The sequence below is a fragment of the Mirounga angustirostris genome, unplaced genomic scaffold (genome assembly GCF_029215605.1).
Source record: "Mirounga angustirostris isolate CCGP_5_RB_7025 unplaced genomic scaffold, mMirAng1.0.hap1 SCAF_3, whole genome shotgun sequence".
NCBI lineage: Eukaryota > Metazoa > Chordata > Mammalia > Carnivora > Phocidae > Mirounga > Mirounga angustirostris.
In genome coordinates, this window is record NW_026991711.1 from 68,973,400 (window position 1) to 68,998,912 (window position 25,513).

The window sequence follows — 25,513 nt, forward strand, 5'->3', positions numbered from 1 at the left end:
GTGGTTCTCATGCACTAGATAAAAGTGAGAGCTGGGAAAAGTTTTGTATTTTGAAACTGAGAGCCCAACTGGAATATGTACATATTTATACACAACTATCTGTCTACGTTGACGTGCGTATGTTTTGGAATTTTAAAAAATCAGCTTATGTATTTCTGGGTGTGTGTGTGTATTGCATGTGCATGTATATTTTATCATATCATATTAGTTACTTTAACCTTATTCAAGGCATGGCTGTCAGTTTAAGGAAAGGTTGTTAATTTAAGGAGAGACGGTCTGACAAAAGTTATTCCCCGAGACAAAGTTGCCCTACCTTTAATGCACAATACTGGTATCTTGTAATCTGATGATTTCTATCACTGTAGCGATCCAGAGGGGTGAACATAATGCTGAAGGGTCCTGCCCACTGGCTAAATAAGATGAAAAGATGATGCCTCAGGCTTTGCTGGGGAAACAGAAATCTTCGGTGGTGAACTAGAGAGAAAAACACAGAGTTAAGAGTCTCCTAGACTGAAAAGTATAGTGAATACAGTTTACGTCACTATTATACATGATTCTTACATTTTGAGAAAAGGAGTAATTTTATTTCCTAACTCGAGTTTTCTTTAGGTAATGAAAGGAGCATTTAAGAAGGCAAGCCTAATTTTCTCTCTAAGTGTAGAGTCCTCTCCTCATGCTGCAGTCGGTGACACCTTGTCCAGAGTGGGAAGCAGAAAGAAAAAGTGGACCGGCAGACACCACTTTCTAATCAATGTCGAGGAAAACTGCAATACCTCCCACTCAGCTGCTTCTCACAGAGCAAACGTTCTTTTGACTACTGCTGCCCGTCTTTGAAAGTACCGTGAAATATAATGTATAGACCTCCATTTGAAACAAACACACTCTAACTGAAGAAGTCCACTCAAATCTTAACTTAGGGTCATCCAAGAGGAGGAGGACTGGTAAGAAGAAGGTTTTGCAACATCAAAATAATGGAAAAAGTAGAACCAGTTGAACTGTGACCTTTTCTAGTTATGTCAACATTTTTAAATACAGTAATTTTTATACCACACTGGCCAGCTATTTTTATTCTCTATGCTTTTATTAGATGAAAAGGTTTCATACCCATTTGCTCTATGGAAAAAAACCAAACCTCTCAATGGTATAATTTACTAAGCTGTATAGAATTCTATAGAACGGGTTGCTGGGAGAGTCAAGAGGAGGAATACTGTGGAGCTGGATCACATGTTCACAGACGAGCACAATGAGAAGGAAGAAATGAAGCCTCTGTGAATGTTCTCCCTGAATTACTTCCTTCCTCTGGAGATTGCATAGATTCATTTTCAGATGGGAACCCAAACAAAGAATAGAAATAATGGGATAAGCACAAAGCCAAATTTAACTCCTCTTGTTGCCTTTCCAACTCTGTGCTGAATTACCACAATCTGTTCCCATGTGTATTCCCAAGTAGTTCAAAATAAATGAAGGACCCCATCCCAGACCTGCACACAGGCCCGTAGGATGAAAGAGGAAAGCAGAGCAGTGAGGAACACAAAGGGTTTTTCAAGCACGAAGGGACTTCACAGTGATGCATCGCTGTACCTGGTACACACTGAATCAAGTTGGCGACCATCGCACTAAAATGTGCCCGGATATCTTTAAGAATTTCTACTTCTTTGTCATTTTCAGCTTCTAGGAGCATGCGGGTCAGATCCACATATTCTAAGAACAAAGCTCCAAGGGCTAGAGTATCCCGTTCTAAGGCTCCATTTGTGCTGGAATTAAAAAAAAAAAAATTAAGCTTTCAGATGATTAGTCTTTATGTCAGAGTAGTAAATGCTTCATGGAAAATAAGATTCACTGTCAGAACTCGCACACTAAATTTGTTCCTGACCCACGGGCAGTGTAAATAAATATGAAACAACAACAACAAGCTTTTTTGGACTTTTCTGAGTAAAAGTTAAAGGTAACATATTTAAAAAAAAAAGGAAAGAAGGACAGGAAGAAAGAGAGGCAAAAAGTGTTGAGGAGAGATGAACTCAGTCGAATTTTCACCCTACCTGTCACTTATGACACCTGCATCAGCCAGAAGCTCAAAAATTCGAAGTAGTTGTAGCCTTAACAAGTCCCGCCGTTCTCGGCGTTTTTTATTCTGTGTAGAAAGAGGTAATACCATTTATGCACGTGGGCAAAACAATAATAACTTTGCTTTGGGAAACTGTATTAAAGAAAAGCATCATCTAGCTATTCTCAATTTCCTAAACATAAAAGACGAGGGTATTTTTCTCTCTTCCAAATCCTTAGAGAAAATGCTTGCTATTACAGGCTCTAAAAGAAACAGATCCTAAGTGGGTCAATAAATATTTACAAGGTGGCAATGTTGAGAACTAATCAGCCTCATTTCCTAGATGCTTCCAGCAACTACTGAAAGACGGAGTCACTGAAACACAGGGACAGTGGACACAAAGAATCCCACCAGTTCTGGTCATGCAAGTCGCACTGCTAAAATTCTGCTACTACTTCTATCTTATCTACTATATGGGAAGTATTCTTTATTTTTTATCCTGATACATTGTAAGTTTGTCCTTTTCAGAGTTCACACCAGGGAAGATAATGTTGAGGAAAATGCTGCCTACGCCAGATGAAACAAATGATATTCTTGACCATCCAACTCCTTGTGAAGAATAAGTAAACCAGCTAAAACCCAAAATTCAATCAACTCAAACCTCCTGCAAAAGGACGTAATATTTTTACATACATAGGACTATCTAGGTTGTTTTGCCTTCATGAGTTTAGAACAAAATCTTTTAAAATAGGAACCGTATTATACTAAATAACTCAAATACTAAGCAATAATAAAAATAACAAATTTAAAATATTAAGATTCACTGTTAAAGGCATTCTGGGGGTTTGTATTTTTTTTTTTTTAGGGGAAACCATTAAGTATGATCTAAATTTATACCACTGTCCAAATAAACTGAGGCATGAAGTATTTAAATTAAAAATCTTACCTCTGGTCTTCGTTCCAGAGCTTCTTTCATTAATGGATGAAGTTCTTCTACCAATTCTCTACGGAGGAAAAATGTCAACATTTGAAGTTCATTATTATTGACACCAACTTTGTCACCAAATATATCCATTCAATCCTAAGTCATGTACTTTTCTCACTTTGCTTCTGACCTCAAAATGCCGCACCCTGGCCTTTCTGTTTCTCAGTCACGTGGTGAACTGGAACTAGGTATTGGCCTAAGCTTTGTATTACTGGTTTTCATCCCAGTGTTACGTATATAATTTTGGCTCAATACATATTTGTTGACTTGATTCTGATTTCCTGTTCTGGAGTCCTCTATGGCAAAATACCCTCTCTAAATGGCTAAAACAAACAATATTTTGTAAGTGACTCTTAAAATCAAAACACTTTACTACAGGCAATGGGGATGAAGATAAACAAAATCGAGTCCCTCACAGAAGACATTTTCAGTCTAACTAGAGCAAAAGAGACGGGGGCAGTTGTCATGGCACTACTTTTGGGATCTGTGCTCAGGGAACTGACAGTTGATTTTAAAATCAAGTGTTTTTGGAGGTTCAAAGATAAACCCCTTATTTGAGCTATAGGATAAATGCAAATTATGGCAAGTATTATAATAATGAGGTTTTCATCAAAACCTTTTCTCTAGTGAAGTAAAAATAAGTTTGATCATCTATCTATCTATCTATCTATCTATCTATCTATCTATCTATCTATCTATCTTTCACTTGTTCCCATTATCTCCAGTTCTCAGCTTTCTATCCGTGAATCTAATTATTTGTCTTCTTTGGGAAATAATTTATGAACTGCTATGTCAAGACAACAAAATTATGAGCTCTAGCCTGCTGCCAAGTATTTTATGCCTGAGCACCTTGCAATATTCTGGCTGGATGTTTTGTGCTATTAGACATCATCCTCCAGGGAAATCCGAAGTTAGGAAGGTACACTTCATGGCATTCTATGCCGAGAGACAGAAAACCTGCATTCCATTTCAGATTTCTCTAACACAGATGCCAGCATTTCTTCATCAATGTATTAATGATCTCCTCCAACAGCAACCATTTGCTGAATATTTACTGCATACATTTTTTATTTTTTAATTTTTTTCATACATTTTTACATTTAATCCTCTCACTCTGTAAGATTGATTCTAAAATTATAATTTTTCTTTTTTATTAGATACGTTTTATTTTTATTTATTGTAACAATTTTACAGGTGAGGGAACTGAGGCCCAGAGACATTACGTTTTCCAGACCCACATGGCTGATAAATTATATAATCTTAGCCACCCTGAGGAATATTGAGGGGGTAAGATGTACAAGAGCACATGTCCCTGGGAAAGAATGTTAGGTTCTTAGGCTCTTTGGGAAAGAATGTTAGGTAATTCCAGGAATTGTTTTTCTTATTTTCCTGTAGTATTTCTACATGATTCTTTGTCTTAACTACTTAAGTAGTAAGGAGTAAAACACTGGCTAGCTGTCACTCAAGTATCAGAACTCACTATTTTTTTAAGAATAAAATCTGACTGTATATGTGAATAATGTAACAGATTTTTTTTTTCAATGGCCTCTAAAATGTCTCATTAATTTTTCTTTTTCAAATAGGGTTTCTCGCAGATGCTTGGAACTTTCCCTTTCTATCTATGTAAAAAAAGTCAGGATTTTAATTGTGCTTATAGGCGCTCATTGCTTTGCTGAAGTCACTGGAGGCAGCCCGAGCTAAGACTTTACGATGGCTCTTTCAAAAGGCTTTGACACTGCCTCAGATGGAATGGTTATTTGATTAAAGGTGTGAAATGAGTAAGGAATCCAGAAAGTGAGACATGATGGTTCTATTAAGGCAGCTAAAGCACCTTCTAAAGAGATGGGCCAGTGTAACAGAATACTCCTGAAAGGGTTCTGTCAATGCTTAAGCTGTGAGAGCCTGTTGCATTTATAAACGGCCGATGAGCAGACCTCATTGTTCTGACAGCAAAGCCTCTGAACAGTCTGGCTCACTGGCGATGGACACTGAATTATCTTCACTTATGGTTCTCTAAAAGAAGCTTGCGCACATGAGATAAAATCTGAGATGTCAAATCAAAGCTGCAAGGACCACAGGAGACAAGCGAAGGCAGTCACGAGGATGCTTGCTCCATGCACGTCAAGCCAAGTGGACACAAAGGAAATGGCGCAAAGCCTATAAACTCCCCAGGCACATGCCAACACGCAAACACAAACTCAAACTCAAGTTAAAAACAGGAACTAAAAATTAATGAGAGCAGCACCAGGAATGAATTTAGAAGACCTCATTGAGATGACCGTACCTGAAAACAAGGGAATTTGTTCTTCCAAATCCTAAAACTAAGGACTCTGTGATCTCAATGCCCTCTAGTCTCATCAAAGGCACCAGTTGCTTTAACAGAACTCCCACCGATGGGGTACCTATGGCCTGAAACAAGTTGATTAAAAGTGAAAAAGAGGTAACATGGTAACTGATGCTTCCTTTAATCAAATGATGATTCCATTATAACAGTTTCAAAGTATTAAACCATATCCCAAAGCACTGCCATCATTTCAGAAAGAAAGAAAAAAAAAAAAAAACCACAGACAGACATCAATTTCAAAACGGCGCAATGAATGGATTTTTTACCTGGGACACAAATTCTAAAGAATATTTTTATCATGTCTTCTTTTTAAAAAAAAAAAAACAATTAAGTCAACAAAACCATTCTTAACAAGATCATTTAATCAAGGCATGGTTTAAGGGCAAATACTTGGCGAAGAGTGAGAGAAATGTGGTTTGTAGGGCAGGAACCAAACCTCAGGGCGCTAATAAATATAAGTCACTCTATGGTTTAAGCAAGTTTCTTAACTTCTCTTTATCTTCAGTTCTCCCACTTGTCAGGAAGGAATAATAAATTATGCACATCAACGCTCAATGGAATTTAGAAATGTGTAGGATGAAAATCTGATCCCACAGACTCCAGATGGCAGGCACAGTGCAATGTGCACTGTGAACTCTAGACAAACAAGCTAAAAAAAAACCTTACAGAATAATTCTTCTGAAGCATGTCACGTCACCTTGTTATCGTAGCTCACTGTACCATCAGGTGTGGTCGCCATGATTTCTGGAGTGGACGCTCTTAAGTGTCCCGGGCTCATGATACTGGGTTTTGCAACTCCAAAACAAAGAATAAGGTAATTTCTCCACAAGGTAACATAATTGTCTCCACTGCCGGCAGTGCTGGTTTTCTTGGCATTAATTGGGCTACTAGAAATACGGATTTGAAAACAGGAGTGAAAGTAAGTTCTGGACTTTAAATATCACTTATTAAATAAAGATCCTAGGAAGGGCTCAAATAGAGTTGAACAACTGTCTGTCAAGGCTTGTCTATGCTGTTAAGAACAATCTGGACAGGGAATGTCTCTACTGGATGGGAAGTTAAATAGAACTTGAAGACTGTTTTCACCAGTAAGGGTCTGACAGTCTATACTGGGGATTATTAAGGAAAAGAAAACACGAACTCTGGACAAGAAAAAAAAAAAAAAAAGAACTTTTGACCAGTTTTTACTCCATGTTTAGGGGTCTGTATTAGGAAACACAGAAACTAGAGAGGATTATAATATGTCAATCTGTTAGATAAAAGGAGAATGTAAGAGGGCAAATGATCAACAACACCGAGGAAGACATACAATTCCCTTACTTGGGGTCTACCAGGGGCATGACGGACTGGAGCCGAGTGAAGGCGTATGGCCAGGCATAGCTGAGGGCTGTGGGGCAGTGTTTGGGCAGGTTCTCCTGCCGCAGGAAACTGAAGAGGCAGAGAACCCAGGGGTCTTTGACCGACTGAGCGAATATCCAGACATGGGAAGGGCTCTTCACGTCATAATGGCTATTGACCAGGACTGCGTTCCACTCCACCAACCACTGCAGATCCACACTGTGGGTCAGCGGTAATGTTGCCTGCAGGGCAAGAAGTAGGCAATGAATCAATGCTCAACAGTAAATTACATGTCCTCACTGGGGCTCAGCCTAAAAGCCCCTTTGTCCATACTGCTTTTCCTGACCGCCTCTGCAATGGGCCAGGCTTTGAATCTGAAACACCCTTCGCACACCTACCCCATAGGATGTTGGTTTATGGCCACTGCTGTGTCCTATGCTGGGCTGCAAGCAGCTGAAGGGCAGAGTTTAGGGACATGGGTCCTATTTCGTACAGTTTTAACGTCACACAGCACTGTGCATTAGGACACTGAAGCTGCTCATTAAATATTTGTTGAAAAATATATGGCCTCAGTTAAATTAAACTCGACCCTGGATTTGCCGTTTAAAATTCTTTAAAAGCTATTATTACCTTCTGAGATTCATCAATGTGTTTTTATCCCTGTAACTAATATCCTGGGCTTTTAAAAGCCACAATCTTGTTTATCTTTACTTGGACTAAACTTCCTTCCCTTTGACTTAGGGAGATGGCAAAATGCAATCCCTTTTATGAAGGGCATTTCACGGATGATCTTTGAGGTAAGGGACCTACTTATTCTTGTCCTGTGGTATCAAGCCAAAACAATACTACATTCTAAAACTTTTTTGATCTATACCTCATATAAGTTTGTATGTGTCATTCTCTTTTAAGTCCAGAATATCAAAGTTTAGAGAAGACCAAGTTTCAAATAATTCAGCAGTGGTACCAGGAGAGACAATTACCTTTATGACTGTCGGGCAGTTAAAATGACCCTTATGATCTGCTAGGTTTACAGGTTCCCCTGGGTATGGGTGCGTCACTAGTGATCTCAGTGGTTAATGGGCTCTAGGGGGGCACAGCCTGAGCTTCAGAACCAGAGAGTAGGTTCCAACACAGACTCCACCCAAAGCTTGTGACCTGGGAAGAATACTGACCATCCCAGAGTCTCTGTCTGGGAGATACTAATTTATGACTTGGGAATTATAATGCTAATCTCACCTAATCTTTAGGTGAACTAAGTGAGATAAGGAACGTAGAAACACCTGGTACAAAGCGGGCACATCCCACTTCCCCCTTTTCTGTGTATCTTCCTAAGTGCTGTATTGCTGATCTAGTAACCCCTGGCTCAAGATTTTGATCCTGATAAACAGAACATAATCACATGAATATCATCTGCAGGCAAGGAAATATGGCTATAAGACAATTAAACTTGACTCCTCCATTCCATGTTAACCCAAACTGAATTTCTAAAAGAAGTAGGGTTATGCAATATTACTGTGAAAGTCTGCCCGGCCCGGCTTAATAGTTTGAGGAATGATCGTTAGCACTACAACCATAAGCAAGAACAGGGCCACTAAAGGTAGGGATCTGTGCTCAGTCTCAGAAAGAGACCACGAAAAGGCCTTGTATTCATTTATAGCTATTTGTCAGATATGTCTGTGTTCATTTATAGTTATTTGACAAGAAGATACAAGGGGCATCAACAATGTGGATGCTGTGAATGGTCCCCGATCTGCACTGCCTCTTTTTAGCTAGTGAGCTGAAATTAATCCAGGTCCCTTTCCTGCACTAGACTGATTTTTTAAAAAATCAGATAATTAATATCAGTATCAATTTCCCTTTAATTTGTTCAGGAAATTGAAAGTTGCCAATATGCTATTTAAAAAGGGAAGAATGTATTTGACTGACAGATAAAGGTGTCCTAGATTCGGAGTCCAACTAGGGTCAAGTCCGGGCCCTAACACTTCTCTGTGTGACTATGGCCCCGCCCCTTAATATTTTTTGAGTTTCAGTACCTAGGAGGGTCAAAAAAGATAATAAATATGAAAGCACACTGTAAACTGTCTAAAGCATCACGTGTAAGTTACATAATGGTGTTGAGCATGATATGAGCATGATAAATAAAGAATTAAAGTTAAAGAATCTTGAGCAATTTTTCTTGAAATTGCTGTTTGTAAAATATCTATACTCCTAAGGTTCAAATTTTGTTTGAACTTTATCTGAACGTTTCCTAAGCTAGTATCTGAAAACCTTGTCTTGTTTTCACAAGTACTGTTGTGTCAGTTTATTATCTGACACGAAACCCCAGAATTCTTCCACATCATTTTTCTTTGTCTCTCTTTTTCAGATAGGTCCGGAGCTTACACTTGAGAACAATCAGGAATCAGTACTTACCGAATCTGAAACTGCTACATGAATGAAACTTTCGAGAATGGACGAACTTAGCTGATCCATGACATCAATCATAGGCCTGTCATCGTCCTGTAAAAGGGTGGGCAATTACTCTCCATGGGAAAAATAATCCTTCCCACCCACCCCACTGCGTTTGTTTGGTACATGAAGCAGAACAGCTTGCAAGATAGTGATAAGGGTTTTGTCACAGAAGAGTGAGTGCCAAGATGGTGAAAGGTAGTAGATAAAATTCCCTGTGATTCTGAGTTTAATCTTTCAAGTTTCAGTGGAAGATGGTTAGAGCTCCAACTTCACGTTGTACTGAAAAGACACGGACTTGAATTTCAATAAGTTGCACATGTATGCAAGGATCTAAACACTGGTGCCATACATCATCCAGCAGAGGGTTCATATTGTCATGAAATTTTAGGGATGGAAACCCCAGAAGAATATGGCTGCCGGACCACTAAAAGGCTACTTGCTTGAGTCACTCCTCTGCTAAAATAACTGATAAATTGTTGACTGCGATTGAATTTTAGTTCCAAAGAAAATGCACTGGAGACTGACCACACACTCTGTGGTATCTTTGTTGTGTACAGCTATTTGGTAAAAGAAGCAAACTGCAGAGTATGGGAGAGAGCATCTTATGGAAAATTCTTCTACACAAACAGTGTACATATTACATATATGTGTGTGTGTGTGTGTGTGTGGGTGGGTGTTTGCATGTGTGTGTATCCATATATGGATATGTATATGTTTGCCACCCTTTATTATAGAGAAGCTCAGAATTATAAAATTATCTACTTTAGAAGCCTTACAGGAAAGTCTTGGAATACCATTATTCATGTATGAATGAGAACGGTTACAAAACAATTGTGCCTGGGAAAAAAAAAACACACAAGCTCATAGATACAGAGAACAGATTGGTGGTTGTGGGGTGGGTGAAATGTGTGAAGGGAGTCAAAAGGTAAAAACTTCCAGCTACCAAATAAGTAAGTCACGGGGATATAATGTACTACATGGTGACTATCGGTGATAATACCGTGTAACATATGTGAAAGGTGCTAAGAGAGATCTTAAAAGTTCTCATCACAAGAAAACAATTCTGTAACTCTGTATGGTGACGGATGTTAACTGGACTTATGGTGGGGATCATTTCACAGTGTAAATAAATATAGGTTCATTATGTTGTACACCCGAAACTAGTATAATCTTGTAGGTCAATGACACCTCAATTAAAAAAAAAAAATTGTACGAAAACAAGGTTGTGGCTGGTAGACGAGAGCAACGTATGAGAAGTGTTCTGTTTTTTTTAAAGATTTTGTTTATTTATTTATTTGACAGAGAGAGAGAAACAGCATGAGAGGGGATAGGGTCAGAGGGAGAAGCAGGCTCCCCGCTGAGCCGGGAGCCCGATGGGGGACTCGATCCCAGGACTCTGGGATCATGACCTGAGCCGAAGGCAGTCGCTTAACCAACTGAGCCACCCAGGCGCCCGAGAAGTGTTCTTAACACAGTCTTGGAATAGAAATTAAGAGCATGGGTTTTATACTTGAAACTAATATAACAATTATGGTCAGCTGTACTTTAAAAAGAACACTGGGCTCTGGAGGCATATATATGTGACTTTCAGTTCTGGCTGCGTCATGTCCTCCCTGTTGACTTTTGGTTAAGGCATTTAATCTCCCTAAACCTCAGCCTCTGTATCTGTACAGTGGGTAAAATACTACTAATTTTTAGGTTATTGTGAAGGTTAAGTGAGATACTACGTGTAGCACACAGCACGATGCCAGACACGTCCATGGTAATGATTATCATTCCTACCAGAGTTAGAGATTTAATGCAGGTTTACCAAAATACAGCATGTCTTGGATATCCATTTACCAGATACCACAGATGTCCTAAAATATATCACCAAGCCATCTGAAGAAAAGTGAACAGAAAGGATTGTGATGAATTTGAAAATACTGGGTAAAGACAATGACCATTTTGTGGATCGGAAAACCAAGTTCAGGGATTTAAAACAGGAAAATGGAAAGTAGCATTTTTCTGAAGTATGTGACATAACAAGCTGGTCCTTCTTTCATCAACTTATGCAACTTATGGTTCGGTCACTTGTGCTGGCAGGTGATGAGCCTTCACATCTGAACAAGCGCATATAGCCCTTGACCAAGCGCAGACATTAGCTGGCCGACCGTGCTTAATAATTGGCTTACTTCTCCTGTCTCAAGAGGACATATTTTCTTGTAATTTTAAGATTACTGAAATTAAACAAATTTTAGTTAGCCAGACTGTTTGATACCTTGATCATTTAAAATGGAACTCATTATTTTTTCAAGTTCATTCTCTAACAGAAATGTAATAATGTCTTCTTAATTTGACGTGTGCTGAACATTATGAAGGAAAATGATCTATGACTTAATCTTAAAATTCTTCACTGCTTAACCAAGGACAACCTCTTGGAGAATCAGGAATGGTCTTTTCTATTGCTCTCAGAATATATGACATATCTCGTGGAGATCAAGAGTGCTCTTTCATAATCAAAAACCCATGGTGAATATTTTTTGACATCATGTGTGACACGGAGGCACATAAACTTGTAATGCATTATTCACAGGTTTTAATCTAAACTTCAAAAGAAAGAAATGAATTAGAAAATTCAGAAGGAGAATCCATACCTCAGGCTGACCCAGGGCAACAAATAAAGCTCGAATTTCCTTGAGTATTAAAACGGACAGTTTGCGTGTGGCCACCTGGAAACTGCAGAGTAAAACCAAAGCAAAGCCTTCCACAGCGTGAAGCACGCTGCAGTGGGGGCCCCGCTCCGACTGAATTCTGTGGCTGGAGCCATTTGCAATCAGCTGTTGGGCAATAAGAACACATTCTATATTCAGAAAAATAACAATTGAAGAAGAAGAAACTACTCATATGTGCATCTTTTGGTACATGTGATCTCATAATATTAAATTGCAATGACTTATAACCAGACAGGACTGTAAATTCATTATTATTTATGACAGATCATAGATCCCTTTTTTTCTTTTGACCCATTGTTACTTTGGAATACCATCAACCATCTGTTATCTCTGATAAGAGAGAACTTTCAAAGGCTATTAATATTAATAAGAACAAACCAGCTTCCATCCATATACCATTTGAGATGACACTATAAATTGAGTCAAAGTGGCCTCATTTGTTTCGACTCAGATGCACTATAGACTTGAGGAGACCATTCAATTGAATTTTCAAACATTTACTTTCTAACCACACGTACTTACTAGTTTCTTGTGTTCGATTCTAATCTAGGTGTGTGAACATTTATGAGGTGGGTTCTGAAAGTTCCCAAGCCACAACGAAGTAGCTCTAAAGCAAAAGCAAGCCAGACAACAGGGCAGATTCCACATCCGTTTCAGTTCTCCTTTGACAAGCTCACATAACCCTTGTTTTTCTACCTATCATCCTTTGGCACGTGTACAACACAGGGAAACAGGAATGATCTAGGATCGGGGATCCTGGCTGTTCCCCCAGTGCTGTTGTACTCCCCTGAGCTTCCATGTTCCTCAGAATCTCAGCTGTGCTCTTCCCTCGCCAGGCCCTGTCTCCATCTGCTCATTGCCAATGTCAAGTTCACCACTGCCCTTGTTCTCCTCTGACAACTTCTCCATAACCTGCTCTTCAAAATGTTGTCATTCATTTTTAGCATTTAGGACTGAGGTGGGAAGGAATAAAGAAACCATAAGACTGCATTTTCTTCTCTATGGATATTGGACAATGCAACCAATATGTTGTAGGCTAGGATTAAAAAACAACTGGTGGGCAGCTAACTTTTATATACATATCCATATCGAGCTCAATAGGCATATCCATACCCGGCTCTATATCCATGCTTACAGTCATTTGCTCTTAGAGATTTATAATCATAATTCTCTGAAATAAGCAATTTCCACTCTCTGAATGGCCTGGTGAATGATAACAAATCTAACCTGATGGTATATCAACCCTGAGTTTCTTGGTCACAATTTACCCAAGTTGGAAAAATTAAGGGCCACCACCAGGGAGAAATTTCCTAGGTAGCTGGAAGTAAGAGCTCCAAAGGTTCTCCAAGCTGCAACTTATTTACACATATACTATATTAGGAAATATAAATTGGTGGGAAGAGTGTGAAAATCACCTCTGAATTTCTGATCTTGTTGGATTGTTCATAGACTTTTCCTTGAGTTTGTATGACCAGTTTCCACTGGGTGAGCAGCTGGAGCAGTAACTTCAGGGATGAATCAAGGAGCGTGTGATGCATGTCATTGACTTCCCGAAGTAGGAAGTTGGTAAAGCCAAATAGTACATCTTCTCTCCAGTCTGAGAAGTCAACAAGTAAACCCTGAAGAGAATTTTGTGCAATATGTCGCAGCTCATCGTCCATATGAATAGAGAGCCTGTGAAATAAGTAAAAGACAATAAAAGGCTTTAGTTTATTAATGTTTCTTTTAGATTTGTGATGGAACAAATAGAGCTCTCTGCTTTTATTCATGTCTCAAGAATGGGTCACCCTCTCGTCTATTCTTCATTCAGCTACCCTCATGTTGACACCTTATAGAACCAGGGTACTTTTCTCAGAGCTAAGGAATTAACCTGGGTGCAATGCTATTAACTAAACTACAGATTTTATTCAGATTTCAGTAGTTTTTCACTAATGTCCTTTTTTCGTTTCAGGATGGAATCTAAAATATTACCTGGCATTCAGCGATACCTGAATACTTTTTAATGTTGACTACAGAATAAATTAGTATCAAACCCTATCACTTTTAAGGATAAGAAAACTGAGTACCAGAGAAACTAAGGGACTTATCCAGAAGTTCAGTGAAAATGAGCAATTAAGGGTTAGATTAATGGTCCACAATTGGCTTTGCCTCACCAAGGGATATTTGGTAATGTCTAGAGACATTATTGATTGTCACAACTCCGAGAGTGCTTCCATCATCTCTCTAGTAAGCAGAACCTACTGATGTGGCTAAACATCCTAAAATGCACAGGACAACTCCCTACAACAAAGAATTATCTAGACCAAAATGTCAATAGTGTCAAGGTTGAGAAAACCCAAGTCAACTTGGGTATTGGTGGTATAACCTATAATACCATAATAATATTAAGTCATGACATTGGTATGAACCATCAGTTAACATCATGTTTTATAGGTTCTTTTATTCATTTATTTAAGAAACAAATATTTTTGAGACCTCCTGAGATTTGGACACACACCCCTTCGGATATGGAGTTCAGTAGGGCTGTGTCTATTGGCTGGGGAGCTTGCAGGAGCAAGGAGTGAAATGGTGCTAGAGAGGAAGCAGGGGCAGCTCAGTGAAGGGTCTGCAGGCCACCCAGGGAGGCAATACATTAGGGACGGGGTTAAGGGTGTGTGCTCTGGAATCAGAATGTCCAGCGCAGTGTCTTGCCTCTTCACTTACTAGCTATGTAACCTTGTGCTAGTTAGTCAATCTCTCTAAGCCTCAGAGCCTCATTTGGGAAACGGGGACAATAATTATACTTGCATTTCATAAACTTGTTGTGAGGTTCATGAAGATGACCCACATGCAGCATGTACCACCACACTGAGTGTGTAGCAAACACTCAGTAACTGGTAGCTATTATTATTAGAAAAAAAATGAGCTGTATCTTGAAAGATATAGGGGAAATAACATGATTAGATTCACATCTGAAACAAAAAATAGGCAGGAATATGGAGGATGCCTTGGAGAAGCAACTAGAGTTGGGGCAGAGACCAGCTAGGAGGTCACTGCAGTGACTTAGGAACAAGCTGGTGGTGGTGGGGGGGGGGGCGGTTGGCCCAAGGCAGAGAAGTAGTGAGAAAGGGAGACAGATCAAAGACACCGAGGAGATAGAACTTCCAGCACTCAGCAGCCCAGAGGCGTTCAATGTCAGAGAAGAAAATGGCTGAGTCATTGGGGGCCCCCACAAACGGGGTAGATAGTACCCTCAATGAAGGGAAGAAAACACTTGGACCCAGACCATGTAGGAACTTCCTCAAAGTCTAGGATTCCAGCCCAGGACTTGTAACCCTTAATCTAAACAAGTCTGGTACAGTCCTATGTTTTTGAATAAACATGATTTCAAAACTTGAAAAGCAAACACCTTCCTTATTCTCTGAAGCATAAAGCACACTAACTGGTCCAAATTTGACACTGTAAACCAGGCATAAAGCTCATTAATGAGCAGATATATATCAAGTCAGGGAAAACATATTTCTTGCTCCAAAAGCAAGTGATGTTCTAGGAAGTTGCTGAGAAGGAAGATCTAAGCTGATTCTTCAGGTTAGACTTAGCCCACAAAGTCTAAAGTTTTTGTGGGGATCACAGTTGCTGAAGGAAAATGTAGAAGCTTTTACCCTGGGCTTCCAATTAAGGACTGTCTATGGCAGGAATTTACAAAGTTTGTGTTTTAATCAGCCCCTGTATTTTTTCCCCCCAATTTTAAGTATAACACAAAATTTGAGTTAAAGCTGGGGTAAAGGGCCTAAAGCCCACCCATTTGGGAGGAAACATTACTCTATAAACAACAGCCTTGAGTCATTTTGCAGCCCATGGTTTAAAAATACTAGTTTATAACAAACAAATAAAACAAAAAAATGCTAATTTATAAAAAACACTTGAAGTCATCTTCCCATCTTAAGTTCATCATTTCTATTTATTATATTTATACCTATCTATGGTCCTGAATGTTTTAGAGAATAAGCTTCTATAGATGACTTCCAGTGGAAAATACTTCCATAAAGGTGAGCTTCAGATTCACATGGGATCAGCTTAGTACTTTTGAATAATTTTGTTGTGTACAGGTACACGAGTCAGAAGGAAGTGATTTCAAATTCACAAACCAAATTCAGAAGAAAAAGATCCATTAGGAGAAACTGCCCATTCTTAACTGTGGCAGGATAAACAAATGGTTGTTAGGAAGAGGTGAGGAACTCGCTGTCCTGTAATATCACCAAGGGCAGCAGAGGGAGAAATGGTTTTATAGTGAAGCCCAGGAGACAGTGGTTTCCAAAAGGAGGGATATGCTGACAGGTGGATGGTTAGCCTTTGGAATAGTTCGCCAGAAGTGGTTGGAATGTATTCTCTGCAGGTATTAAAGAATGAACTTCCATCTATGCACAGTGCTCTGAACTGCATCTCAATTAAAATAAAATAGATTAAAGAAATAAGATTAAGTGGTTTATTGAAGCAATATATACAATTAAGACTATAGTTCTCAGTTAGCTACTCAAAACAACCAGCCACCTTCCACTGTACAGACATACTGAAAAGCGAATGGTAAATGCTAAATGACAAATATTTTTCAGGTACCACAGAAGATTGTGGAATTGTGTGTGCATTACTTCATAAATTGCCACAAATTATAAGGAAACACAGCATAAATAGTGTTTATCTGTCACTTTGAATCAAACCAATGACATTTGTCACTGCCATTTGGCTGCAGGAAAATTCTGTACATTTGGGCAACCAACTTTACTCTTCTGAAGTTCAAATTTCCTTCTCTGAAAATAGGAATAAATGTGTGCCCAGCTTAAATGTGTGCATGAAAACGCATTGTACGTTGTACATCATGGCATAATCTGTTATTCAAATGTAAAGATGCCTAAAAATAATAACTAACATTTGCTGAGAGCTTACTGTGTTCTAGGCACTATGTGAAATTATTTATATGCATTATTTGATTCTCACAACCTCATGACAAATTGTTGAAAGGGGGGGGCAGAAGCTGAACAGCAACCCCTTCGTGAATATGTAGTCTTGCGGGAAGTGACAGAGGATGGGAGCCTGTAGACCGTTGAGGGAAAGGTCCTTCCTGTGGTCAAGGGACAGAGCAGGAAACACCTGGGAGGACAGTCAGAGAAAAACGATGCCTATGGCCAAGGACACAAGTAAGCTCCCCTCCTATGTGGAGAATCTTGGGAGCACCCAGACAACTGGGAAGGGCAGGCTCTGTGAGAGCAGGAAGGAAATCCTCCCCAGGGATCTTATCGTGATGTCAGGAGGGCCTGTGAAACTTCCATGGAGCCTAAGTAGAAAGATCCCTCACACTTGGCCATTAAAAGTGGGCTGAGCAATACACAAAATAAAAAATGCAGTAACTTGGAGAAAGGGGTTTACCGGTTCATTCCACACAACATTGTCATGCTAAACACACTAACAGAAGTCTGAAGTTAGAGTATCTGTGATTTAGCCATTACTTGAAATGCTGGGAAGGGGCCTTGGGGACAGTCATGTGGGACATATCCTTGAAACTCCTTATTCAGGGAACTGAGCTGGGGGTTGGGGATAGAGGGCTGGTGTGAATGTTGGTCTTATTTTGCCAGTTATAAAGAAAACCAAGGGGCACCTGGGTAGCTCAGTCAGTTAAGCATCTGCCTTCTGCTCAGGTCATGGTCCCAGGGTCCTGGGATTGAGCCCCACGTCAGGCTCCTTGCTCAGGGGGGAGTCTGCTTCTCCCTCTTCCTCTGTCCCTCCCCTTCTCCCACTTGTATTCGCTCTCAAATAAATAAAATCTTTAAAAAAAAAAATAAAGAAAACCAAGTTTTTCTCCAGTAGAAATGTACCATGGATGTGACCGTGAAGCATCTGAACTAAAAGTTCTCATACCTCTCTGACTAGACTGTGTATCATCTCAAGAGTCAACTCAGTCCAAATGTGAGTGGACTCTGGGGGAATAAAGTACCTACAGACTGGAAATCCACATTTATTGCTGTTGAATTTCTTCATTTTGTCCTCTGACCCTCTCAAGGAGATCTGAAGGGGCTCATTTTTCTCATAGGTTAACAGGACCCAATGTGTAGGTCGAGCACTCCATTATCTTTCCCTTGGGGAGAACAGCCTCCAGCTTCTTTTAAAGTCTATGGAAAAGGCCTCTTCATGAGCTTCCCATATAAGTACAGTCACTTTCTTGATTTCTAAGCCTTGAACTCTCAAGAATGTTTATTTGCTCTTTCCCCTCATAAAAACAGTACCCACTGCTTTGAGCTTTGTCAGAATGTACATAATAATAAACACGAAGCACCATAAATAGCACTGACATTCCAACACGTCTAACAGAACTCCCTTCTGGCATGCCTGGCACCATGGTCTGCAGATCCAGGCATCACTGGATTCGGGGATCAGAGTGATCCAGGGGTAAGAGTCTCCCACACAGAGTCACAGCAAAATAGTGTCAGGGGCTGTACCTGAACGCTGCGTGACATTTAAAAAACTTAGTATTTCAAAGGCCTCGTGCACATGATCATCTCCAATTAGAACTTCACCAACGTCAGCGAACTTTCCTTCTGCTTCAGTTTAACTGATAGCTGCTTTTTCCCTGCTGACATATTTTCCCCTGGATTAACCAAAGTGCATGTCTATGACACGTGGCCTTCTCCACCATCTTATGAAAGAGGCAGTATTGTTCCAATTTTTAAAAAAGATTTTATTTGGGGCATCTGGGTGGCTCAGTCGTTAAGCATCTGCCTTCGGCTCAGGTCATGATCCCAGGGTCCTGGGATCGAGCCCCGCGTCGGGCTCCCTGCTCGGTGGGAAGCCTGCTTCTCCCTCTCCCACTCCCCCTGCTTGTGTTCCCTCTCTCGCTGTGTCTCTCTCGGTCAAATAAATAAATAAAATCTTTAAAAAAAAAAGATTTTATTTATTTATTTGAGAGAGAAAGAGAGAAAGAGTGAGAGAGAGAGAGAGAGAGAGCAGGAGTGAGGGGAGGGGCAGAGGGAGAGGGAGAAGCAGACTCCCTGCTGAGCGGGAGCCTGATCCCTGGGACCCAGGAATCATGACGTGAGCCGAAGGCAGATGCTTAACCCACTAAGCCAACCCAGGCTCCCCACTATTATTCCAATTTTATCAAGGAAAAACGTCTGAGGGCTTAAATAATTTGTCTAGGTCACATGGCTAGTAAAATGGCAAAAGCAGGGATACAAAATTCAGGATTTCCAAATTATTCCATTTCATTCCCATTTTTTGGTATTTCCTCCAAATCTCTCAGATGGTGCTCTTCCATACTCTGGAAGCTCACAGGCCATGAGGAACAGTCTTCTGTCCCCTAATTTCTCACTGCCACATCCAGCCCCTTCACTCAGCAACCCCTCTTCTGTGCACACTGGACTCCTACTCACGCAGCTCGTCCGCCGCTATCCCTGGCACAGGGACGGGCTGCTCTTACATTTCTGGGTAACCTTGGCACCTGACACCTGCCTCTCAGCATTTCCTTACTCTCTGGCTTTGCCAGCATCTTGGGACACTCAATACTGTAGTATCTTAGCCTCTTCTTCCTCAGCTTCCCCCACTCCCAAATCACCATGTTTCTTATTCTTTGGAAATCTACCCTTTGCTCCTCTTTAGATCTTCTCACCCAGAGCTGGAAGCCCCTTTGTGATCCAGGCTTATGTTTCCCTCTCTTCCACTGCTTCCCCATTTCCAATGAATGTGTTCTTCGCTCACCTTCTGGTTGTTAGCCCACAGCAAAATCCTAGACTGCAAATCTTTTTTTAACTTCATAATCTTCTTAAAATATGTCCTAAACTATGGAATGGAAGAAAGAAGGACACGTGGAATGGAGGTTGCTGATGACAGGAAAGAAGGGGTTACAGGTAGCAGTGACCAAAGCCAGCTAAAAGGGTGGACAGCTTTGGTCAGAGAGCACCAGGGCTTGAAACAGTCAACCTCACAAGCCAGCACCGTCCTGTGCTAGTGGTGACCGGCAGGAGGAAAGGGGCAGCTGTGTCTACGCTTAGAGGGCAGTGGCTACAAATGATATTAACTGACAGCAGGGAGTGATCAGTAGGAGTCCAAACTGGCCATCCAGAGCAGAGGGCATGATGACCACGATCACCAGGAGCATGGTGCTCCGTGGAGATACTCAGAAGCCGTGGGGCGGCCATGGGTGGTCTGCAGTCACGTGGGACCAGGGCTTGGGTTATTTCATTTGGATATTGATGGGAAGGGTGCTCTCCGAGGGCTAGCGAATGCGGGCAAACGAGGTCATGCATAATGCATCTTTCATTCAGTCAACATTAATATTTGTTATCCTTCTCTGGGCTTTCTTTTATTCCACCATTATCAGATTAACCAGCCTAAAATATTTTTTATCATATTATTCTCTCACTTAAAACTCCATCGGTCCAAATGCCTCAGCTAATAGTAAAGATTAACTGAAAATCTATCTCTCCAGTCTTTTTTTTTTTTTTTTTTAAAGATTTTATTTATTTGACAGAGAGACACAGCAAGAGAGGGAACACAAGCAGGGGGAGTGGGAGAGGGAGAAGCAGGCTTCCCGCTGAGCAGGGAGCCTGATGCGGGGCTCGATACCAGGACCCTGAGATCATGACCTGAGCTGAAGGCAGATGCTTAAAGACTGAGCCACCCAGGTGCCCCTATCTCTCCAGTCTTATTTCTAGGTCTTTTCATCATTGGCTTTCTAAATTCCCTTTTCTTTCTTTCTTTCTTTTCTTTCTTTCTTTCTTTCTTCCTTTCTTCCTTCCTTCCTTCCTTCCTTCCTTCTTTCTCTTTCTTTCTTTCTCTCTCTCTCCTTCCTTCCTTCTTTTTCTTTCTTTTTTCAAATTAAGGATGATTTTGTTCTTCCTCATTCCATTCCCTTCATGTGCCCCATGTTTCTAAGGATTTCATATTCTAAATTGCTTTTAAGTACTGTCACTTCTGATTTTTAAATTAAAGACACACATAACTATCAGCTAGAACTTCATACCAACATGAGAAAAATGACACTTATTTCACTGTAACGACATAATTTCACTTAAAACAAATTAACTTGAGGTTCTAATTGGACTGTGCATTCTCATAGACAATGTTGGGAGGGTGATACATATATGGCTTTTGGAAGCTTTCTGAAGCACTAAAATTAGTTAAGGATCCCTGTTACCCACCTTCTTGGCCCCCTGGGGGTCTATGGGCGTCAGACTGGGAATCAGACCCTGAATGAACTCTTCTCCAGGCAGATTCATCTCCTCATTTCCCGGCCCCACCCCCGTGCCCTTGTTCATGTCATGCTTTTCCTTTCTGAGTCCTATCTCAACCTCCACCTTCTCCCAGGACTGATCTGCTGACTTCCTCAGTCCCTAGTAATCCCTCTACCCACTGAACTCACGTATCACACTTTTTGTGCCATTAGTTTGCACAATTTCAGGCCTTGGATTGTTAGTTACCTTATGAGCTTACGTATTCGCTTTTACTTTGGATTTTAAGCCCCTTGAACATGGGGAAAAGACAAAAAACATTTTTTTTATTTCTCCTTACCTATACATAGTACCTAGAATAATGCCTCATTTAGTAAATATTTGTCAATTTTTAATAATCATTCTTTTTTTTTTTTTAGGACTCATGACAAAGGATTACAATCAGTTTAATCAAATACACCCACGGCAGTTCTCACTTACCTAGCCAGCAAGTCAATAAGTTCAAGTTTTGACATTCCATCAGGAAGCAGTCGGGGGATAGCAGCAACACAGGTCCTGAAAAGATCTATTTTTGGCTTTCTCTCGCCCCTAGAATTTGAAAACAAACATAGGTCAAAGGCTATAAAAAGTTTTTAAAAAATCAATCAAGTATGTGAAAAAAGACTAGAATCCATGCCTTCTGAATCACTGTGTGGTGTTTACTGCATATTACCCTCAAATGTTTATGACCTTTATAGCTTGTCCAGTTCTAAGAGAATATACAAAGATTTGATTCTTAGAGGTATACATCCGGAAAGAGAAATGCCAATGTCAACAGTATTCTACCATACAGTTTGCCATTCAGTTGGGTTCCATGGGCTTTGGTCCCTGTGGACTGCACTTAAAATACTGAATGCACTAACATGCCTAAATGCATCAGCATGTAACAAATATGGTGCAGTCATTCCTACACTCAGCATTTAAAAATAGGATTTTTGTGTATACAAGGAACGGTACCTCTAACAAGCATGACATCTGGAAGCTTCTCTCCCTAGTGAGTTATGCTTCTCCTCTGGAGGTCCCCACTGTCATTTAAAAAATTAAGTGCTTCCAAAAATAAGTCTTTCATAATGTCAAGTAAAATCCTGAAACATATATAGTTGTGCACTCAATTTAGAGTTTTAAAATTACTCTGATGAGTCTGACCTCTATGGAGATTCCTTCCCTCTTTTTATTGTCTTGAGAATATGAATGCTTAAAGATAATTAACATCTTCTACATTCTGTTGTAAAATCTGAAGGAACACTACATTTTATGACAAATTATTTCGATTTTTAGTTGTTTAAATAGGTAACTGATTCTTAACCACATATTTTATCAAGAACCTTTACAAAAAAACTACACCACCCATCAAATCCTTCAAAGAACGTAAGTGATAAAATATAACAACATATTAACATAACAACATAATAATATATTTAAATTCTGATAATTCAGTCTTCTGAGAATAAATATAAAACTGTCATGAAATTAATGCTATTGTAGGACACAAAGACAATGATGAAAATGCAAAGTAGAATAAAGTCATTCTTTCTTGGAATAGTAACTGTGGTCAGAATAGAAATGCAGCAAGCAGAATCCACCCTCTCTATAACCAGACAGCAGTTTTGCTTTTTAGCCTGGCTTTGTTTAACTTTGTTAGGAATGAATATAAAACTGTTCATGTGAAAAATAAAACATATACATTGACTTCTCAAATGCTCCATTTTTGCAGAAAGTTATAGGGTGATTTTCTGTCCTTTTCCATAGTCCTTTCTGCATGGAAAGAGAAGAAGCCTTTGCATGGTGGGTTTTGGTTTTTTTTTAGAATTTTTATTTATTAGACAGAGAGAGACACAGTGAGAGAGGGAGCACAAGCAGGGGGAGTGGGAGAAGGAGAAGCAGGCTTCCCGCCGAGCAGGGAGCCCAATGCGGGGCTCGATCCCAGGACCCTGGGATCATGACCTGAGCTGAAAGCAGACGCTTAATGACTGAGCCACCCAGGTGCCCCTGCACAGTGGTTTTTAATCAGCTGAAGGAATGAGAAGTCTTCAGGTGACATTCTCAAATAGCTGTACTGAGTTAGAGCCTAGGACGGCTCTTAATTGTTCATTTGCAACATGGTGAGTCGTTTAAATAGTTCTCCTAGCTTGCACACCAGATGTTTTAAACAGCTGGGATTATTTTCATATCTGTTGGAAAACAGATGACCCCGTTGACCTGAATTTGTAAGGCAAATTCCGCCAGGCTTCCAAGCTGATAAAACCCTAGAGCCTAGATTAGAAGCTCTAATGGGTGCATGATTTCCTACTACTGCAGTCCTTGTTCTCTGGGCTTTTAAAGATTTATTTATTTTAGAGAGAGAGCATGAGGGGGTGGGGGTAGGGGCAGAGGGAGAGAGAAAATCTCAAGCAGACTCCCCGCTGAGTGCAGAGTCTGAGGCAGGGCTCCATCTCACAGCCCTGAAATCATGACCTGAGTGGAAATCAAGAGTCGGACACTTAACTGGCTCCCCTCTCGGGGCTTTTATAGGAAGTGAACCCCCCAAAACATGATTTTTATGAACAGATACTGTTATTATCATGTACCACAAAGGGGATGAAGAATGGAAATGGTGCAGCCATAGAATGCTAATATTCAAGTTTATATCCTACCCAGGATATGGGAAAGTGAAGGATTGACTATCAACTCCAATGATGGTTTCCATTTGCATGGTGTGGACCTCAACTGTCTTCTGCCAAATGCTTATGTTTCTTCAATGTTTCTTTTTGTCTTTGGGAAATGTAGCAATGAGTTATTTTCCACTCAGGGACCTGCCTTAAAATGTAGCAAGGAAAGTATTCCTAGCCCTATTTGGGGGGTCTCAAGATGAATAGGGAAAAGTAAAGAATCATCTTAGAAAAAGTTTAAGGTATTGGTTAAAATACAAACAAAATGTTTACAGTTACATTTAAACCTGTACCTTTTTATGGTTTTGAATATATTGTTTTGGTCCCGACCCTATATGATCTCTTGATTGTAAATATAGTTTTCCTTTAAAAGCTTTTTTTTTTCTTTTACTAATTTTAGGGGAAACAACTACAATGCAGAAGTTTTAAAAGCATTTCTTATATCTTCTACATTATCAATTGAAAATTGCTTTGATATATTGAAAAAGTATATACTAATGAGGTTAAAGGTTGACTAACAATCTGGCAATTTGTGAGGTAAGAACTGGAGCTGGAGACAATACATCTAATGTTATTCATCTTTGTCAACTTCAATTTTTGTGATTATTTAAATGTGATCATTTAGGGGTGCTGGGTGGCTCAGGTGGTTAAGTGTCTATCTTTGGCTCAGGTCATGATCCCACCAGGGTCCTGGGATTGAGCCCCACATCAGGCTCCCTGCTCCACGAGAAGCCCTCTCCCATTCCCTCTGCTTGTGTTCCCTCTCTCACTGTGTCTCTCTCTGTCAAATAAATAAATAAAATCTTAAAAAAAAAAAAAAACGTGATCATTTAAATCAAATGAATGGCAAGCTGCAGGATAATATGCATTGTATAATCCCATTTTTGTACAGCAAATGCATATATACATATATTTGTGTTGACAAAGGGAAAGTTCTGGAAGGAATCACACTGAGTCAAGGAATGGTCACAGATATCAAGTGGAGCTCTGAGAAGGGGGTTTTCCTTTTAACTTCATATACTGCTAAATGTGATTTAAAATAATTCTGTATACTTTACTTTGTCTTATCCTGTATTGTTTTGTTTTGTCATACTTCATTTTTCATATGCTGCCACTGTAATTAAAATATACACCCACAATATGAATTTCCCTGTATAGGTAACAACCTTCCGACTAACTGTGGTGTTTGGAACTGGAGATGCTAGAGGACCAAAGGAAACTTTCCCGATTATGTTTTTGGGGAATTATGCCCCAGGTGTCAAATATAATTTAATTCATAGTCCAACAACAAAGTCTGAAGTCTCTTAGAATGTAAAGTTACAACCTAATCCTAATTCCTGCCATCACGGATCAAAAGCAGCAAATTCAAGTTGTATGAGTTTCTTCGGCAGAGTTCTAATTACAAAGCCACAGCTTAAAATTTGACTAAGAACACTTGATTTCTACATTCAAAACTACAGATGTTTTTGTTTTTGTTTTTAAGATCCAGTATTGCTATGACATGGTTGCATAGAGGTTATTAGGCACATTTAACTCTCGCAGTTCAGGAACGGTCACTAGAAACAAGTGGATTAGAAATTTATAAAGATAGAGTGTTTGTGAACTGGTGATGACATTACTGCACACAGGCTGTGATAGAGCTCGGGAGCAAAATACCACTTCTGGAAAATGTGGCCCAGTGAAAGAGTCTTGGGCTCCATTTTCTAACTTACTGGCCTAATGATCCTTGAGACGTAACTGAAATAGATCACTT

General features: G+C 39.9%; 1 protein-coding gene across 8 annotated transcripts in view; it reads right to left on the reverse strand.

The window, feature by feature from the left end:
- Positions 1-25,513, reverse strand: part of FRY (FRY microtubule binding protein) — a 348,688-nt gene that overhangs the window by 108,129 nt on the left and 215,046 nt on the right. For all 8 annotated transcript variants that reach the window (XM_045869273.3, XM_054506292.1, XM_064586228.1 and 5 more), the window contains 11 exons: positions 21,554-21,661; positions 13,292-13,550; positions 11,799-11,981; positions 9,124-9,210; positions 6,694-6,953; positions 6,071-6,260; positions 5,314-5,438; positions 2,991-3,048; positions 2,040-2,131; positions 1,582-1,754; positions 314-474 (listed from right to left, as the gene is read on the reverse strand). In XM_045869273.3, coding sequence (XP_045725229.1) covers positions 314-474; positions 1,582-1,754; positions 2,040-2,131; positions 2,991-3,048; positions 5,314-5,438; positions 6,071-6,260; positions 6,694-6,953; positions 9,124-9,210; positions 11,799-11,981; positions 13,292-13,550; positions 21,554-21,661 — 1,696 coding nt within the window. The remainder of the gene's footprint in view (positions 1-313; positions 475-1,581; positions 1,755-2,039; positions 2,132-2,990; positions 3,049-5,313; positions 5,439-6,070; positions 6,261-6,693; positions 6,954-9,123; positions 9,211-11,798; positions 11,982-13,291; positions 13,551-21,553; positions 21,662-25,513) is intronic.